General features: G+C 41.3%; 2 protein-coding genes across 4 annotated transcripts in view; both read right to left on the bottom strand.

Annotated features, from left to right (window-relative positions):
- The window catches only part of LOC109402241 (uncharacterized), a 127,799-nt gene that overhangs the window by 74,098 nt on the left and 33,383 nt on the right, over positions 1-20,318 (bottom strand). The window contains exon 1 of one of the 3 annotated variants that reach the window (XM_062845235.1): positions 3,073-3,272. The exons of 1 other annotated variant lie outside the window; for it this stretch is intronic. The gene's annotated coding sequence lies outside the window, so the exon portion shown is untranslated. Of the gene's footprint in view, positions 1-3,072; positions 3,273-20,318 lie in introns of those variants that run through there. One more of the 3 variants, XM_062845238.1, reaches the window with a different exon arrangement.
- LOC134289467 (uncharacterized) lies at positions 6,346-9,279 on the bottom strand. Its single transcript, XM_062855519.1, has 3 exons — positions 7,510-9,279; positions 6,597-7,426; positions 6,346-6,545 (listed from the first exon to the last, which is right to left on the bottom strand). Exons 1-2 carry the CDS (start codon positions 9,277-9,279, stop codon positions 6,698-6,700), a joined length of 2,499 nt encoding a protein of 832 aa, XP_062711503.1. The 3' UTR covers positions 6,346-6,545; positions 6,597-6,697.

Raw genomic sequence — 20,318 nt, 5'->3', positions numbered from 1 at the left:
GGTGAAGTTACCCATTTCGCACACTTTCCTCCTAATGTCTCGTTTATTTAATTTATATTTTTAAATTTACATTTAATAAACCACCCACTGACGACCACCATTTTCAAAAACAGCAATCAAACCAAAACTCTTTTGCCTTTTTGAAATATACACGACAAAATGAAACGCGTGGCACAGCTCTTTCAAAGCGGGGGATCTCAGCCCGGAAAGTGAAGAAAGAAAACCTTGTGGTCACTTATTACCATCAAATGGTATCTTTCCGGGTTAGAAAATACGCACATCTTCTCACCGGAATCTGCGACGGATGACGATAATTTTGGAACTTGTCGGAACGAACTTCGCGGGTTATTTATTTGGACATTTTTCTAAATGTACGAAACTAAGCTTTACTTGCTGCGTAGAAACCCTGGCTCAAACATGTACGTGTTAAAACAGCAAAACTCACTGAATCACTATACATTTCTTCGAATATTAGATTCAAAACGATCGGCCGAATCAAAAACTAAAGGTGCGATTATAAGCAATCGTAACTATTTTTAAGAGAAAATCAATACATTTTCGATATGCATTATGCTAAAATTGGCGAAAAAGCGAAAACTTTATTCATAACATACTTAAGCAAAGCTTGTCAATTTAAACCTATTATTTTTCTGCGTTTGTATTGTCACTCTATCACAATTATATGTCAGACAATTTGTTGTGTTATTCGTGTAACGATCTATGATATTAATTAGTTGAAAATTTCAAATATTTGATGCAAACTAAAATAAATTCCTACATATACAAAACAAGAAAATCATTCTCTAGAAACTATATACCTGGCAACAAATCCATACTCATGTTCTTTCGTCTCCTCTTGACGCTACCCAGAGAGCTAAACGTGAGAGAGCGCACGAGCCTACGGATAGAGACCGTACTTTGCGTGTCTCTATATTCTAAGCCCTGCTACGAACCGTACGTAAACTTTTCGCTTTCGAGCCCTGCTTAGCAGCGACCGGTGCGGTTCGCGTCTTTGTTCGGGGCTCTACTTAACGTTAAAACGCTTGATGGAGCCCATGAGTGGGCTTGGTCTAAGCAATTAGAATAGGAGTATTGAAGTTTTAACATGACAACTTTCATGTTTCGCAACGCGACGCAATTCTTCAACTACTTGCGTTATATTGATATTACCCAAGTAACAATTTTAATTTTATCGAAGTTTTTTAGCGATTCAAAAACCCTAAACATAAAACCATTGATGCCGACTTGAAAATGCTCTCGAGTTCTTGTATGCCTCCATAAGCCCACGTTCTTGCTAGTTGGCCCAGTCTTATTAGGGTCTACAGGACTTCGTATGCAAACCGGCTTAGGATTTCGGGTTGTATCATAGTTTTATCAATCTTCTAAATAAAACCATCTTCTGACTTGTCAAATAATTGTTTTGATTATTTTTCACTCTCAATGTTCGATCGTCAGAATAAATTATGCTTGGCTGTTTATCCAGCCATCAATTGGAAAGATGCAGATATGGAATTCAGATTAGTTTTCCTATGTAATACGTGTCAGGAGACATGCCACGGAAAATTTGTGGTGAATGTGACTGTGATAATGACAAAAACTAAGTGCACCACACAAACTAAGCATAATTTGGAAGATAAATGCATTTAATTTACTCGGCGGAATTGGGTGCAAAAAAGGTTTTTTCAACACAGCTGAGTTTAAAAGACATTATGTAATTTTTCTGACAAAATAAAATGACGGGAACGTTTTGTATGGTTTAATTTGATCTTAAGCTGTACGTGAAATCATAAAATTGAGTAAAGATTTTTCTGTATTTACATAAATTATCCCGGCTAGGCGACATATTTTTCTGATAAAACTCTGTGTTCCTGATGATTCCTCCAATAGGGCTAACCCTCCTGAGGTAGTCATAATTGAGCTTATGATAGAACTAGCGATTTTATCACAGCATGTTTTTGGTTTATGTTACGGCCACGAAATCTTTTGTTGGTTTTATGCATTGCCTCACAGTTTTGTGTATTTGTTTACAAAAAAATCTCTCCGACAACAACCGCAAATGCAAGTTTTATTGAAATGGTATATAATAAGTGATAAAACCAATTCATGTCTACTTGCAAGTCTTTAATTGAAGATGTTTATAGCAGAAGTTATATGATAGTTTTATGGAACGCCAAAGGTTCAAAGTAAAAAACTACCACATAAAACTAATTTAGAACAACTAGCTTTTTGACATGCTCGTATAAAACCAGGACAAAACATGAATAAACCTTCAAGGCATGCTGATTGTTACTTGGGTATAGCTCGCAAGTTTGGGACGATAACGGGAGATGAACGACTGAATAATGAAGCCATGCGAATCAAATTGGTCATTACTGTGTCGAAGATAAAGTACATGATGGCAAAGGGCTCTAGCTGATATTGTTATTACATAACCTCTTATTCTAGACCACTTGCAAATATTGAGAATATCATAATACATAGTAGATACCGCATCTTATGAGAGTACAAATATGAGCTTGTGAAATCATATAAGCTTATAAAAGATTCAATAATGTAGTTCCCACACAATTCATAAAAAGTACTCATGAGAGTCTACGGCTAAATGTCATAATTTTGTTTCTGTGACCTCCACACAACAACGTTCCAGCAAACATCACAGTTCAAAATTTAATCATTCTTTGTCGATACACACTACAGATGAACGGTAGCCGCAAAAATCCCCCTCATAAGTTATGGGAATTGGATGGCAAGTTGGAGTTTGGGTTTAAGCTGTCCGAAACCAGTTTTTTTGTCTTTTGAGCTCATTAGCAAGGTATGGTTAAAATGGGAAGGAAAAAGATTTTTTATATACCCCTGGGATTCAAAAAAAAAACGGTGGCATCATTAAGAAATACTTACGTGTAGTATGTTTCCCCTGTTCTGTTATAAGTGCAGAAAAATCTATGGAAGGGAGAAAAACATACATAAACCAATTATTTTGTCACAGTGAGTATGCTACTATTTATTTCAGTTTAATCTGACCATAAACGTGTGATGCAAATGAAACATTAACAGACACTGAGTACAGGTTACCTTTTTTTTCACTTGAATCACCACATTTATTTACCACAAAAACCAAAAATAATTTGCCCTGGCGTAGGCCGCTGAATTCTTATTTGTAATATTGGAATATCTCTCTGCTAAACTCAGTAGTGTCCAAATCGCAATCGATGGAATACACCAATCGGTTTTGTTTTCTGCCACGCTCCAAACGACCGTTCTTCAAAACAGTTGTCACCAAACTGTTGGCACGCGCCGTACCATATATGGTTGGGGACTATGAAGGGGATGATTTGTTGGAGATTTTCCGTAAGAGAGTGAAGGAGGTAAGATTTTTGGATTTTTTTTCTTTCACTCATGCGCCCATAAATAACCCCGCAGGAAGAAATAGTGTTCCCCGGATCATCAACTATCGTATTCGCGAATTGGCGAATATCAACTGGCTATACAGTCAATCGCAAAATTGAGCGTACACCTATGGTAATGATGATATTTTACGCATGATGGGAAAAAATAATAAAAAAACGGCTTTTGAACAGTTAAAGCATAGAGTAAAGTGGGGCAAAAGTTCGAGTGGGGCAAGAAACTCTTGCTCTCTGGGTTTTACTTAAAGTTGCCACATAACTCGAACTCTTGCCCCACTATGTGTGAAATATGATTTCCAAATCTTTTTTGGAAAAAGTTATACATGCTAAAGCTTCTTCAAAATATACCTAGTTACGCTCCAAAATAAAATATCGAAATCGATTTCATTACAATTCCATTCCATGCGTTGGAAGGATCATCGCATATTACAATTTTTTGGTCAAAAACCAACATTTAGTCATAACTTTTCGAAATATTAATCAATTTTCATAATTTTTGGAGTGAAAGACTCTTTTTTAAAAAGGCTTCGAACAACCTTGACACCCAAAAGAAATATTTTGAATTGAGCTCAAAAACTTGAAAAGAAACTCTTGCCTCACTCGAACTTTTGCCCCACTTTACTCTACCAAAATGTTACCAGTATCCAATTACACGGTCCGACAACTTTTTTGCTCAGCTCAAAATTTCACTTTTTCTGATTGCTCCCGACTAGAAACTCATAAATCTGAAGTTTTGACCCTCCCCCTCCTGGGAGAAAGGAGGGGCATTGATTAAAAATTTTGAAAAATCAAAAAAAAAATCGAGGTTTTTCGATCGCCATTTCGGCTAAATGCATGATATAAAAAAAGGAAAAGGTTGGCCACGGAGCTTTATGGGTTGTGCAACTACCAACAAAATTTTACGAAGATTTGTCAAGCCATTCTCGAGAAATGGTGTTTTTACGAAATGATGTTTTAAAGATTTCTTATATTGCACGCAAAGAATCCAACTACTATATGGCACAATTGCTGATGTAACCATGCCGTTTAGCATCATGTTGTCTCCGAGGAAGTTTTTCACTACAACGTGCTTCTTTTGACCTGTTGGTAAAAATGATCAATCCCCCTAAAAGTAAGATAGAAAATTTATTTTTTGAATTTTTCAAGAAACAAGGTTGATGTCTTCACACTTAGTTTAGAGTCACTTGTTCGGCTGTTTTATTTTCGGTAAAAGTTTAGATTACCGAAGTTCAGCACAGTTTTACCGAAGTTCAGTTATTTTTGAACGAACGTTCGGTAAATATGACCGATGGATCAGTACAGTTTAGAGAACGTTTGGTAATTTTTTGCCGAACTTCGGTAATAATTTGCTGAACATTTGGTAATCTGAACTTTTACCGAAAACAGAACAGCTGAATGCGGTACTTTATTTTAAGTGTGTTCACAAGAGTTGCAGAAAATGCTGTTCTGAATAACTTTGTCGAAGACGCCAAATTCGTAACTCCGTTAGTTTTCAAGATACGTTACGTTTTTATTACCGGCGGCCCCTTGAAAGTGGTACCTGGCACCCCCCTAGAATTTTTCCTTCACAATCACCTAAAATTACAAGTTTCACACAATAATTCAAATATTTGTGAAAGGCGCATTTAAACAAAACTCAAGCTATACCCGGGATTATTCCATTACCAGATTTACAAATTGGATGTTTATTCAACTGTTAGATCAATCAACAGACTTATATTCCGTAATATAAGTAAAACATTTTCTTTTGGAAAAATCAAGTGACCAAACAATGATATTTTAATTTTATACAACCAATCAGTATAATAATGATTACGGGTTAGTTTACAGTAATGTATTACGGGTGTTACGCAAATTGATCAATTACACAGCGCAACATTTTTTAGTCTCAAGATCAAACTTATGTGTCTCTAAAAGATTTTATGCCGCTGAATCCGAATCCGGACTCAGATTTGCTCCAGCACGTCACAATCGTGAGCTATACCTCAATTTTTAGAGCAAAATATGCGATTTTGGGCTTTTTTGAGTGCAAGCCATTAAGCATGGGAATATTTTTTTCAGCAATCAAAAGGTAAAATGGTCAATCAACATCTAAATTAACGACTCATGCAAAATATTTCGTTTTACCGAATCAAATTTGATATATTTAAGCATTTTATGTTAGTAAGTAAACTTGCATGATGCTTTTGGAGGGTGACTTGTATAGGAAATATCGTACCTAACATAAATCGCTTAAAACTATTCAATTCGATTTTGTAAAACAACATATTTTGCCTGAGTCGTTAATTTAGATGTTTATTGACCAATTTACCCTTTGAATGTTAAATAAAATATTTCCATGCTTAATGGCTTGCAATCAAAAAAGCCCAAAATCACATATTTTACCCTATAAATTGAGGTATAGCTCAAAATTGTGACGTGGTGGAGCAAATCTGAGTCCGGATTCGGATTCAGCGGCCCAAAATCTGTCAGAGACACATTGGTTTGCTCTTGAGGCAGACCAAAAGTTAATTTTTGTTACGCTGTGTTATTGCTCGTTGGCGCCCAAATTTTTAACCTGGTTAAAGCACAGACATTCTTGCCCGATCTGGTGGTATTTAGGTTCAGGTCACGGTAGATCCAAAATGATTTTTTGTGATTGCTCTGGGTAGAGTCTCCTGGTGTCAGTCATTTGCTTAAATTTCGCTTGGTTACATGTAGACCTCTCACGGTCGACTTATTTAGTAAAAATTAGACACTTTCTCAAACCAAGTTTCAACATGATTTCCTTCCAGCTAGCTTATTAAATATGAATTTTCTAGCTAAGCTGCGTTGCAGAGCCTTGTTCAAATATACAAAACTCAAATTTATTATTTTTCACTCAATACGCCTCATTTAACACTTTCACTGCCTATTCTATTTTTGGGGTAATACAGTCTTCTTTGTGGTTTATTATTGTTGGGATAGATTTCACGGAGTTCCTCGTAGCAAATAATTGGCCCAAAGTTGGGTGGTAATAAGCTCAAAGCTAAAATTAATGTTTATTCATGTTTAGCATAAGTTTATCAAGAATGTTCGTGTGTGTACTTACAATTTAGTGTCCGTACTGTTTCTGTCCAATCTATCTCACATTTAATTGCTGTATATAGTTTTTATCCTAGCCTGTAAGTTTATCTCGTGAGTACCCTAATGTAATGAGCAGAAAAATGTTACCTTTTTATTTATTTCAAATAGAAAACCAATCTCCAATCCAAAACTAATTCAATTTTAACTTGTTCTCTTTGCCTATCAAAACAATTGCCGTAGTCCTAAGCTCAATTTTGCCCGTCATCGTTGTTGACTGATGGTGCCTCCCGGATCGCCCGTTGGTTGCATTGTGGCGCCTGAGTTAACAACAGTGGGCTGTGCAGCGAACATCCTCCCCCGCGTGTCGCCTCAGCTTCCGGCTGGGCGTCACCAGAGCCTTCTACGTCCAGCACAGCCAACTTCGTACATGGCCTCTTCAGGATCCCTGCTGAAGTCTTCACTTCTGCTCGTCGCGCCACTCCGTCTTTTCCCGGAACCGTACCGATCACTCGTCCTCGTAACCACCGATTCCGGATATTCTCGTCCACCACTAGTACCAAATCGCCGATGTTGATTGGTCGCACATCGTGGAACCATTTCGTCCGTCGTATAATCGTCGGCAGGTATTCCACCACCCAACGACGCCAGAAGTTATCAAGAGTGTGCTGCACCAGGTTCCAACTACTCCTCAACGCCTTGCCTTCGTCCGTGGGAAATTTCTCCGGTTCCCGTACGCCATTCGAACTGAGCAACAGGAAATGGTTTGGAGTTAAGGATTCCTGGTCGGTCGTCTCCAACGGGATGAACGTCAGTGGCCTCGAGTTCACCATGCTTTCCGCTTCCGTTAGTACCGTTACGAATGATTCGTCATCCAATTTCCGCACGACCGGAATGGACCCAAGTGCAGCTTTCACGGCTCGAACCATTCTCTCCCAGCAACCCCCCATGTGAGGCGCTGCTGGAGGATTGAACTTCCACTGAGTCTGGGCATTTGTGAAAGTACTGCCCATTCAGTGTGAATTCTGCTGGTTTCCTCCTGCAGCTCTCGACTAGCTCCCACGAAGTTTGTCCCGTTGTCGGAATATATTTCCTGAGGGGAACCACGTCGCGCGATGAACCGTCGAATCGCTTTCTTGCAGGCATCCGTGGTCAAATTGGCAACTACCTCCAGATGAACGGCTCTAATGGTAAGGCAAGTGAATAGACAAACCCACCGCTTAACCGTGCTTCGTCCGACCTTCACTGAATACGGACCAAAGAGGTCCACGCCCACGTAGGTGAACGGGCGTACAAACGGTTCCAATCGCATCGCCGGAAGTGGTCCCATCTTAGGCGCGACGGGTGTTGCTTTGTACACACGGCACCACATGCAGCGTTTCCTGATCTGACGCACCTCCACCCGTAGGCATGAAACGTGGAATTTTTGTCGCACCTCGTTGACTACGGTCTCGTCGTTGGCATGACCGTATTTACGATGATAGAAATCCAGCAGCAGCTCCGTAATACGATGCTTCCTTGGCAGGATAATTGGAAATTTCGTATCGTAGGCTAATACTTGCGCATCTGATGCTCTACTTTCCACTCGAAGTACTCCGCAATCATCGACGAATGGCGAAAGCTTCACAAGTCCGCTTGATGTAGGTAGTTGCTTCCTTGACGAATTCTGTTCATCCTGTTCCCGTTTCAAAATTGCCACTTCTTCAGGAAACGCTTCAGATTGTGCCATCCGCCACAAGAAGTTTTCCGCCATCTGTAGTTCCTTGCTGGTTACGCCAATCGTACCAGCTGACTCCATCCTTGAGGTACGCAGATTGTTAATAAAGTGGTAAATGTAGGCCGTACTATTCCGTAACCGTTCAAATTTTGAAAACCTTGCCGCGTCGACCACTGGTTGCACGACTAGATGACTGCAAACGACCGCTGCTCGTAGTTCTCCGTCGCTTTCATCCACACGTTCATCTTCTTCGGGTTTCATCGGCCATCCTTCCTCGCGTTCATACAGAAAATCTGGACCCCGAAACCATCGGCTGTCCACGTTGCAAGAAGGACCTTTTCCCCATTTGGTTGCTTCATCTGCTACGTTGATCTTAGTTGAAATCCATTTCCATTCATCGGTATTCGAAAGGCTCAATATTTCGTCGACCCTGAACGCCACGAACTGGCGATACCGGCGAGTGTCCGACTTGATCCACGAGCAAACCGTCGATGAGTCACTCCAGAAACATGTTTTTGACACCTTCAGCCTATGGTTGTCTTCGATCGTTCTCCGTAAGCGAGCTCCAAGCAATGCGGCCATCAACTCTAATCGTGGAATCGAAAGTCCTCGGAGTGGTGCAACCTTCGTTTTCGACGATACAAGCGCAACCCTGATCTGTCCTCGATCAACGATGCGGAAATATGCGACCGCTGCGTAAGCCTGGGCACTTGCGTCCACGAACACATGCAGCTCGAGATTGTTGTAACTGCTCGGCTCATATCCTGAAAAGTAGCACCGAGGAATACGCAAACCAGTCATGCTTTTCAGAACAGTCAACCATTCCATCCAGCGTGTAGCGATCTCTTCTGGAATGTTGCTGTCCCAGTCCGTCTCCGTGCGCCAAACTTCTTGGATTAAGATTTTCCCATGGATGACAAAGGACGCCACCAAACCCAGAGGATCGTAGAGGCTCATAACCAGACGCAGCATTTCTCTTTTTGTTGGTATTGCGTCGCCGTCCAGCAAGATTCGCACCTTCTCGCAAAACTGCAACGAAAATACAAATTCGTCCTTCTCTTGTATCCACGCCATTCCCAACACTCGCTCGAATCCAACGTCCTTCTCCGGTAGCATGGCTTTCGACGGCTTCAAGTTCGCTTCATCCAGTCTCTCCAATACGCTCCTGTCGCTAGACATCCAATTGCGGATATGGAATCCGGCTCGCTTGTGGACTTCTATCCTCCTTTGCAACCTCGAATGCTTCCTCAGCCGTATCAAAGCTGTCCACGTAGTCATTCACGTAATGTCGCTTTTTAACTGCCTCTGCTCCTCGGGGAAATTCACCTTCTTGTTCGGTCGCGTTTAAGTTTTTAACGTACTGCGAATGGGCTGGAGAGCAGGCAGCTCCAAATATCGCTACATCAGACACCATGGTAGTCATCGGAAGTTCTGGGGAATTCCGGTACGGGAACAGTAAGGCACTGCGGTCCAGCGCTCGAACTAGCATCTGTAGGAACATTTCCTTGATATCCGCTGACACTGCCACTTCGCGCTCCCGATATGCAAACAGGACAGATAATAACGATGTCAGAAGATCTGGGCCCTTAAGCAACATGGAGTTTACAGATACCCCGTCGACCTTCGCCGCTGCGTCCCAGATAACCCGAACTTTTCCTGGCTTCTTCTCATTGACGACGACTCCAATCGGCATATACCAGGTACGCCGCAGATCAAATCCTTCGATTTCTTCCGCTGTCGCTTCATGTATGTACCCCTTGGCTGTGAAGTCTGCTATTTGCTGTCGCACACTGTTATACAGCTCGGGGTTTCGGGATAAACGCTTCTCGAGGCACTTGAAGCGTCGTTCCGCCATTGGTTGACTTTCCGGAAACTCGATATAGTCATGCTTCCAAAGTAATCCTATCTCGAACTTCCCAGTACTGGTACGGCGCGTAGTTTCATCCAGGATTTTGTAGGCTCGTTCTTCTTCGACTCCTTTCACCTCTGGCACGACGGCAACTCCCAGACTCTCGACTTCGAAAAAGCGCCGAACGTACTCGTGAAGGTCAACGGTACTCGGCTCTGCGTACATGTGGAGCTGCGTTTGCATCGTGACCGCCTGTGACCTCCGTAGACTACCGCATACCGCCCATCCGATCCTAGTTTTTGTTGCAATCGGCTCGTTCAATTCCCCTTCTCGCAGCTTCAATGTAGCTAGCAGATGACAATTGTTCTGCCCCATCAGGATTCCTGGTACCGCGGACCTGAAGCTTTTCACCGGGAGTTTGTCGAGATGTGCGAATCGTGTTGCCAGCTCTGCGTAGTCCGTGGTCTGTTGCGGTAAGCTGAGGTTATCGACAGTATACACATCCGAAAGCTTGTAGCGCTTGCTTCCACCGGTCTCGGATATCTCCATCGTTACGACTTCTGCTCCAGTGATAGTTTTGTTAACGCCTCCAGTCCATTCGATTCGTAGTGTCTCCACCTTTCCTTGGACACCAATAGCTTCTGCGATTGACCGCTCTACGAGTGTTACCGACGATCCGTCGTCCAGGAACGCGAAGGTGTCGAACTGCCCATTTTTACCGAACAAGGTAACTGGCAAGATGCGGAAGAGCGTTGATGACGATACTTGACGATGAATGGTTACAAGCGCGCTATTTGTTTTCGCCGCCACTCGTGGATCGAAGTGAAGCAAACGGTGATGTCGTTTGGGGCAGCCGTTGATCCCACAAACTTCCCCTTTGCACGGCCAGTTTGCGTGCGATGTGAGACAGCGACCACAAAGTTTGTTCATCTTCACCGCCTTCCATTTGCCATCCAAGTCCAACGCTTTGAACGGTGCACAGTTTTCGATGTGGTGGTTGTCGACGTTGCAAATTGCACACTTCTTGCCACCGATCGCGCCGGAAGTCCCATATTTCTGCTTTCCTCTGCTTCTTTCGGTCGTGGTTCTCGGCTCCTCTTCTCGACAATTCGTTTTCGGTTCCGTTGAAACGTGCGTGTTGACGAAAGATTTCTCCTTCGGACGAATTCGTTGGTCTTTAACGTTCTGCGAAACGGCTGTCAGCTGCGTTACGCCGCTTGCGGCCGAAGATATTTTCGCCATGTAGGCATTAAACACGTTCAAATCCACCTCCGCAGCCTGTTCTTGGTGAAGCGCCCAATTGAATTTCACTGCTGCTGGTAGTTTGTCCACTAGCTCTTGGAGTAGAATCGGGTTGGCAAGATGCCTCTCCAACCCGACCGCTTTCAGGTGACCACACAGATTCTGAACCACTAGTCCAAAGCTGACCAGTGTCTCCCACCGGTCCGGTTTCGGAGGGGGAGTTGCCCGAACCTTGGCGATCATGTTGTTCACGATTTGTTCCAGCCGCCCGTACAGTTGTTGAAGAGTTGACATGACCTGAAGAACCGTCGACGGGTGGAGTAAAAAGCTGCTTACTGACTCCTTCGCACATCCTTTCAAACTACGCTGCAAGCGTAGAAGATTTTCTGCGTTGGAATATCCGCAAGCTTCCGTCGAATGCTGATAACTGCTGATGAAAATTGGCCAATCGATCGGATCGCCAGAGAAGACTGGCAGCTCTTTGGTAACCACCTGCCTAGCAGCTATTTGGTGAGCGGATGGTCCTACATGGCCGATTGCAAAAGGTGGAACAAGAGGAATCCCCCCACCCGACATCCCGGGCAGACAATCGTAAGCCGAATCCGAAAGAGGAGGAGGTGGAGGAGGAAGAGCATTAGAGCAGTCGTCACTTGCAGCTTGGTCTAACCACGCCGCCGGAGGAGGAGGTAATGGAGGAGAACATCCGCCCTCCGATGCCCAGTGTTCGTTCCGATTTACGAACTGCTGTGCCACATCGTGCAACTTCCAGTATTCTTGCTCTGCTGTATTGCGCTCGCGGATGGCTTCTCGTTCACGCTGAAGGCTTGCTTCCATCTCCTTCTGCAACCGTTGCTCCGTTGTACGCAAACCCTGAATTTCGTTCTCTAACTCTGCCCGCTGAAGTTCGAGGATTTCGCATTCCCGGTTGCGTCGGCTCAGCTGCTCCCGCAAATCCGCTTCTAGAACACGCATCTGGTTTGTTGTCTCGACGAGCTTCTTTTGCAGCATTTGTATCTGCAATTCTTTGGATGTTATATCGTCCTCACGTTTTTGGAGCAGATCTAGCAAATCTCCTCTCGATGTGCTGATTTTTTGTAACTCTTCGTTCAGGGATGCGATCTGGCTCCGCAGACAAGCGTTTTCACGTTGTTGTTGCTTGAGCTGATCCTCCAGACCAGTTTCCGAATTGTGGATTAGTCTCAGCTCCTCGGCGTGTTGTATCTGCAGACTTTTAAGCTGACCCTCTAGGCCCAGCTCTCGTTTCCTTGTCGTATCGATGTCGAACTGAAGTTTCCGCACCATCTCCTGCATGCTCCAATGTTCCACTTCCATTTGCTCTTGTTGCTGGATAGCCTTAGCGTTTTGTTGTCGGAGCTCGCCGGTTTCAACACTCCACCGCTGGTATCTGCTTGGATTGACACGTTTCACCTTCGGAAATGCACCAGCTGGCACTACTTCGTCGAGCTTCAGTAAATCTGAATACGGTTTAACATCAACGGTAGGCAAACCTGGCTGGTATTGTACGCCCGCGTTCGGTTCTTCTGACGTATCTGCAAGGCTTCCCAAAGCTTCTGGAATAGATTTTACCTCTGATCCTGTATCTTTCAAGTCGTTGTCGACGGCCGTAGGAAACACGGCATCGACAATCTTCACTGGCGTTGAAGAGGGATGTACTCCCTGCGGATGCCCCAGACTTGTATCCTCCGCATCCACGGGCGTTGCACTCGGCCCGACAGCTTCGCTCGCCGTCTGCTTCACCCAATCTTCCGTCCGTTGCGCACTCCTCTGGCTACTCCGCATACTGCGTACACTTCTCCCCTCTCCTTCGTCCTGTCGATTCAGCAGTTCATGTTTTCGAGCGATGAACTGCTTGTCACGCTCCATTCTTTCCTGAAGCTCCCGTTCATTGAGGGCCCGTTCCCTCTCGATCCTCTCGCGACTCAATTCTTCCATCACTTTCTTCTCCTCGTCGAGACGCTGCAGTTCTCGAGCCATTCTAGCCGCCCGAGCACTAGATGAACTAGAAATTACACTGATTTGACTCCTTGCCGATTCCAACGCGACCGAGATCTCGCTTCGCATACAAGACGTACAAACAAAGCAAGTGGAACGTACTGTAACCGTGTTAACGTTCGCACAAGAGAAGTGGTACCAGCTGTGACACTTCTGGCATTCCACCATATACTTCTCTGCGTTATTGGGCCGGTAACAACCAGCACATTCCCGAGACTCACCTCTGCCGCTATCAACGATTGAAGGGATGAAAGAATCTTGCGATGATCGATCTGACATCTGATCGCCGTCGTCGCCCGAGATGGGGGGATTCGCATTCACCTGCTGAGCCCTTGTCTGCGAGCGGGTTTGGCGAACATTTGCTTGCGAACTCATCCTACTTCGGATAAATTCTTTGAGAAAATGTTGGGATAGATTTCACGGAGTTCCTCGTAGCAAATAATTGGCCCAAAGTTGGGTGGTAATAAGCTCAAAGCTAAAATTAATGTTTATTCATGTTTAGCATAAGTTTATCAAGAATGTTCGTGTGTGTACTTACAATTTAGTGTCCGTACTGTTTCTGTCCAATCTATCTCACATTTAATTGCTGTATATAGTTTTTATCCTAGCCTGTAAGTTTATCTCGTGAGTACCCTAATGTAATGAGCAGAAAAATGTTACCTTTTTATTTATTTCAAATAGAAAACCAATCTCCAATCCAAAACTAATTCAATTTTAACTTGTTCTCTTTGCCTATCAAAACAATTGCCGTAGTCCTAAGCTTAATTTTGCCCGTCATCGTTGTTGACTGATGGTGCCTCCCGGATCGCCCGTTGGTTGCATTGTGGCGCCTGAGTTAACAACAGTGGGCTGTGCAGCGAACAATTATAGGAGATACGTGTCATTCATTCAAATTTAGTATTTTTAGAGCATAAATGTTACACTGAGATACTTGGAGATATTCTAGTCAAAGACTATAAAGCTTTCACAAAATTACGTATAATACAGGAAATGTGTATTTTTAACCCTAAAAGGGATACCTTCATGGCCTCAGTTTCGTCACCTCGCTGAGTGTGTTCCATCAAAGACGAGCTCTGAAAGGCGCCTGGGGTCCAATGGACCCCAGGTGTCCCTTTCAGGGTTAAATTACATTTATCGCGACAACCGATTTGCTTTATAGCTTGAAAACAATTTCCACATATGAATAATTTACCAAAATCATTGTTAGGAGGTTGAATTCTGAAAACTGCCAAATTCATAAAATTACACACAAAACAGCAAATTCAATGTTAAGTTCTAACCAAGGTTCCAATTCAAAGTTTATGAATCAACGCTGTAACTTTGTAACTTTGGACCAATTTCCTGTGTTACAAGTAATATTATGAAGATTTTGTGCACGAATGAAACACTGAAAGGATGGTGTAAATCCGTTGGCCCGTTTCCGAGCCTATTCGTGACATACAAACACAATTCCATTTTTATTTTTATAGATTTATAATTCTAGGAAAGCTAGCTACTTACTACTACTTTTAAATATTCAATATATGCTACTCTTTTCAAGTACTACTACTACCATCTAGCACTTAATTGCAGTACTAGAACAAGGTGGGTTCGGCGTGAATCTATAGAGAATTTATTGAGAACTTATTGAGAACAAACACCTACCTTTTAAATATTATTAGAAAATTTTGTAGGAAGCTTTATCGGCCATTTCTCTGGTAATCCCTTAGGCCATTAATTTGGAAAATTTCCCGGGCGGTTAGCATATTCTTTGGGAGTTCTTGCGGCACTTCATTTGTGGATTTCATCGGGCATTGTTTTGGCAATTTTCCACATAATTCCTTCGGGAACTCGGAATTTCTCGATTAATCTGAAGGAGTTTGCAGAGGAATTGCGATTCCAAAAGGATGTTGAAAATGTAATTGCCCAAACGCAAAGGAGGTTCGAAAAGACCCTCAAAATTTCCTGAGGAATTCCAGAAAGAATTGCCAAATTATTTTCTATAAAAATTGCTTTTCCAATGGTGTTTCTAAAGAAGTTCATATAATAATAGCCAAAGGAAATTATGAATAAATTATTAAAGATGAAAGATGAAATTATGGAAACAATTAGCCGAATCCTACCCCAAAATAAATTGTTGAAAAATATTCCAGCAATTTACGAAAGAATCCCCCAAAGAATTACGCGAGGAGTTCCCTGATGAAATGTCTTCCAAAAATCATACCAGAGATATTCTTCAATTAATTGTTGAAAAAAAAACCTCGAAGGAATTTTTGAACAAATTTCAGAAAGAACTGAAAAATTGAAGGAATTATCTCCCAAATTTCGCTCAAAAGAATGTGTATTTCCGAGGTATTCCAAAAGAAACTGTGACAGGATTTCCTTGATATATTGCTGAAGAAATCTCGATGAATTTGTCTAATAACTTTCACAGGAATTAAAGACGTAAATTATATAAGAATGACCGAAAGTAATTGTCGAGAGACTCCTGGAAGATATTGTCAAAAAAAATAATGAATTACAAATAAAAAAAAAAACATTAAAAAAATGTTCCGGAGAAAATCCAGAAAAAAATGCAGAAGTGATTTAAAAGAGATTACCGAAGAATCCGCAAAAGGAATTGCTGGAAGAGTTGCTAGAGAAATTTAATGAAATATCAAAAGGGTTGCTGACATTATTTAAAAAAAACCCTTATTAATCCACCTAGCGGTGATGGTGCCTTTCTCGTGCCATAAAATATTCTTTCAACAAAACACAAGTGACAAATTAAGTCCATGGTATGGGAGCAAAGATCATAATTATTAAATAAGTTTCTCTCTGAACGATGACATGCATTATCAGGAATCGATCAGTGCAATAATAATTGTTAATTTTGTTCTCATAACAGCGCCAGAGCCGGAAAAGTAACCGTGTATGTACATTTGACACAGCGGTGAGGCTGCTCTTGTAGTACACAAATCTGCACTCTTAAAAAATTAGGAATTTACACATGACGTAAACCATCAACATACGTAAACATTTCATGACTGAATGGAAAATTTGACTCAATTTTACATCCATCATGTAAGTTCGAGTTGGTTGCACAAGATGTCAACAATTCTATCTGACCAGATAGGTAGAAACAGTTTTACATTTATTGTTTGTTTCACAACTCGGAGATACAGTCGAGAGGTATTCTTCATTACACCAACAAAGCTAGCCATGAAAATGTTTGACAATTCACAGGTCATTTTGACAGATCACACACATGCACGAAAAAGACGGATAACATATTCTACTTTATCGATCTTGTTGTTGTCCTTTTCATGCACATGTTACATCTGTCAAAATGACCTGAGATTTGTCAGTCATTTTGAGGTTAGGTGCGTTGGTGTAATGAAGAATAGCACGTGCCTCTCTATCAGCAGATCAGATTTCAAGTCCGGTTTGTTTTTTACATACGTATGTTTTATCTCTCGATTCGGCTCTAGCGATTGCTTGCTCGACTTTATTTGTGATAGAAGACGTAAATTTGTCTCAAACGGGCCGCTCCTTTTATGTGCATCCAAGTGAGCTTTAATTTACATGATTTTTTCTAAGGGTCTGTGTCAATCGGCGAATTAATAGTTATTTATGTAATGAGTTGCAAAAAGTTGATTTTTTCAGCACGAGTCGTACATTGCTTGCCGACTTGGATAAATACGATGAGTGCTGAAAAAATCGAGTTTTGCAACGAGTTCCATACAAAATTTTATGCAATGATTTTTTTCATATTGCAACCCATTTGAGTTGCATAATATTCATAATGCAACTCAAATGAGTTGCATTATGAACATTATACAACTATTTTTCATTATGCAACTCATTTCAGTTGCATAATGAACCAGTTCGGAAAAATTGGCCATTATTATACCAAAATGAGTTATATAAAATTTAAATTATGATACTGAATTGCATAAAATTAATTTTCACTTAAACTTGACAGTTCGATAATTATTATATCGTTAAATTCTGATTGGAACGGCCCCGCTCTAGTGTCAAAATTCTCGGACCGCGATGAATTCGGTTCATCCGTGGATAAGTCCATAGGATATGTCCTAGCAACTCCTCGCGCCACTTTTAAAGGCTTTAAAAATATCACATCACAAATACCACTTTGTCTGATGGTCCGAACCTGTGGAATAGAGAACAATGGGCTTGTGCCTTTGGTCTATTTTACGAAACGACAACAGTGTTGATATTGATATTAACATTCACGGGCTTGGGTGCAACCTCCTGTCAAATTTTCATTCATGAAATGAGCGATCAGCTGATCCGAAACGTTTCGTAAAATGGCTCATTGAAAATAAAAACGTGCAATCATGCAGAAATACTCACACTTGGCCAATGAGTTGGTCTTAATATCTTAATATCCAATTTAACGCCCAGATGTATGCAACTTAGCGTTATCACTTACCGTTACCTGACGTGCCATTGCCTTACTACATTCATACACCGAGGTAAATTTCTACTCAGTCACTGAGTTGGTCCTACTCAGAAAAAGAAAAGACTTCTATTTTCTTACTTAGTTTCCGTTACGTTAAAACTGAGACAACTCAATGAGTTGCCTCACTTCTAACTGAAACTGAGCAGGAAAAAAAATAATTTGGAATAAATCCATCTCAGTAACTGAGTAGAATTTTTTCTCTTAAAACATCTTAAAACCCAACGGCCAATAAGAACATTTATTTCTCTTATAAGAAAAATTATATAAGGGATACCCATAAAAAACGTAACGATTGGAGTGGGAGGGGGGTTTGGGATAGTTTGACACGTAAAAACGCACAGAAAAACCCGTGCGAGAGGGGGTGGGGATGTACATTCCCAATTTTAGCGTGACGTACGTAATGGATGCTCCATGATGACTGTTTTGATGATTAAACAGCATCCTGTTCGCCAGATACACGTTTGGGAACATGGCAAAAAATTCTTGAGCGTATACATCACGCGTTGTTGGGGAGGGGGGCTTCAGCAAAGTGTGAAAGTGTGAGCATTTTTTTAGAGTTCTCATACAAAAAGTGTGACATAGGGGGAACGGGGTTTGAAAATCGGCAATTTTCGCGTGACGAAATTTATGGACGTTCCCTTGTGATATCACGTATCCAAAAAATGATGACGGATGTTTGAGCCGTTTGCTGCACATGAAGTCGACTCGTGATGCACGAATTAGATCTTAACGCAGCAAATCAGCCGCCGCCGTTGAATGTGGGTCTAGCCATCGCTAGAACCGGATCAATAGATGAATCATATATATAATGTGGTCCATTCATTTAATATCAGTATGACATTCAAGACTATCCTAGTACAGTGCCCCACTCTCTAAAACAAAAGCTCTCATTTTTGAGTTACGCCCATGCCGCACAGGGACTGTGTTTGAAACACACATATTTTTAAATTGCTCGTACGCTCACATTTTTGCAAAATATCAATATTTTTCGGTATTTGAAGGTGGTTTATAAACCCAGTGAGGTTGCCATGTCGAAATTATTGCAAAATACATGCTCATGTGAGCGTACCAGCAATTTAAAAAAAAAAATGTGTGTTTGCAACACAGTCATGTGCGGCATGGATGTTTACTAAAAATGTGCAGGCCGAACACATTTTTGAGCGTAGCCGTTTTTGCGTGCACAATTTATGAATCGGCAAAAATGACCACAGTTTATCGATCACTCATTTGATCAAACATGGTGATTCATAAATAGTGTACAACACATTAAGGTGATTAATCGGTGTTTGGTCACTGTGTGACAATTAAAGGAATACAATAAATTTTTATTTTTTATCTAAATTTTATCTAAATTTGACTCTAAATTTGTAGTAGAATCGCATTTGCCACGTAGTTTAAATAAAATGTAATTTTGAATATTAATTTCCTTAAATTACTGAGCTTCAATTTCCTTTAAATTTCTTTGAATATTCGCGACAATTCAAAAGTTCTGAAACCTTAAAAATTCCGAGAAATGCCTGAAATTATGTTAAGTATCGAGAATTTCCAATGTCACCTAGATGCATACGGATATAGGTATCTTTTACAGGTTTGGTTTTACAAACTGATTTATACAAGCTGTTGCAGGCATGTGGCTAAACTTCCGACGTGGTAGAACTGCTCATGTAGTCTGCTGTCAGCCATCACTAGCGAACCATGCATGAGTGTGATGATGCCAAAATGTTCTGCGAATTCACTCAATCAAGGGAACCACTTGGTGGTCTCCGATGGCACGAAGATGAACCAAACTTTTGTATTTACCTTAATATAAAATAATAAGAGCAAAAACTTTAAAACAATACTAAAAAATATTTTAAATTTATATGATTTGGCAGTGAAAAATTTCACTTAATTTTTGTTGGATTTTTTTAGCAGAATATTTTCACTTATCATTTAAGCTTCAAATGTGAAGTTAGATGGAAAAAATCTACTTAAGATTTCCAGTAGAATTTAAGTGAATTTTTCGCTCAGTGTTTGCCCACCGAATGAACGAAAACCTTCGGCTGCCTCCCGTCCGTCACTTAGCATCGTCATCGCTATCGAACCATGAATGGCAATGAGGTTGGGTGCTGCTTGCTTGGTCAGCCTCCTCCACCTCCACCCAGCCCATGCACTCGGGTAGGTTTGGGTCGGCGTCGAAGCGCTGGGTAAACATGCCAATTGTCCAGTGTTGCCACATTTAAATCTGTATTTTGCCTTTCAAAACCTTTATAATCTGTATCACCATTTTTTGTCAAAAATCTGTATGAAATCTGTAATATTTCCCGAAAAATCTGTTTAAAATTCTGTAAGTTTCTGAAAAATCTGTATCATTTCCAAAAATCTGTAATATTGGTATACAGAATTCTGTATGAAAAGCTGCAAGAAAATCTGCATGATTACAGAAAAATCTGTATATGTGGCAACCCTGCAGTTGTCCCAGTTCGATGACGTATTAGTTTAGGGGGAGGGTGGCAATCCCTCGTACGACTGATTCGTCATTCCGAAGGGGCTGTTCATAAATCACGTATACTAAAATTTGGCCATTTCAAACCCCCCCCCCTCGTAGACTTTTGTCCAAAAATCTTG

Source organism: Aedes albopictus, chromosome 1 (genome assembly GCF_035046485.1).
Source record: "Aedes albopictus strain Foshan chromosome 1, AalbF5, whole genome shotgun sequence".
Lineage (NCBI taxonomy): Eukaryota > Metazoa > Arthropoda > Insecta > Diptera > Culicidae > Aedes > Aedes albopictus.
This window is presented reverse-complemented; position numbering and strand designations above follow the sequence as displayed.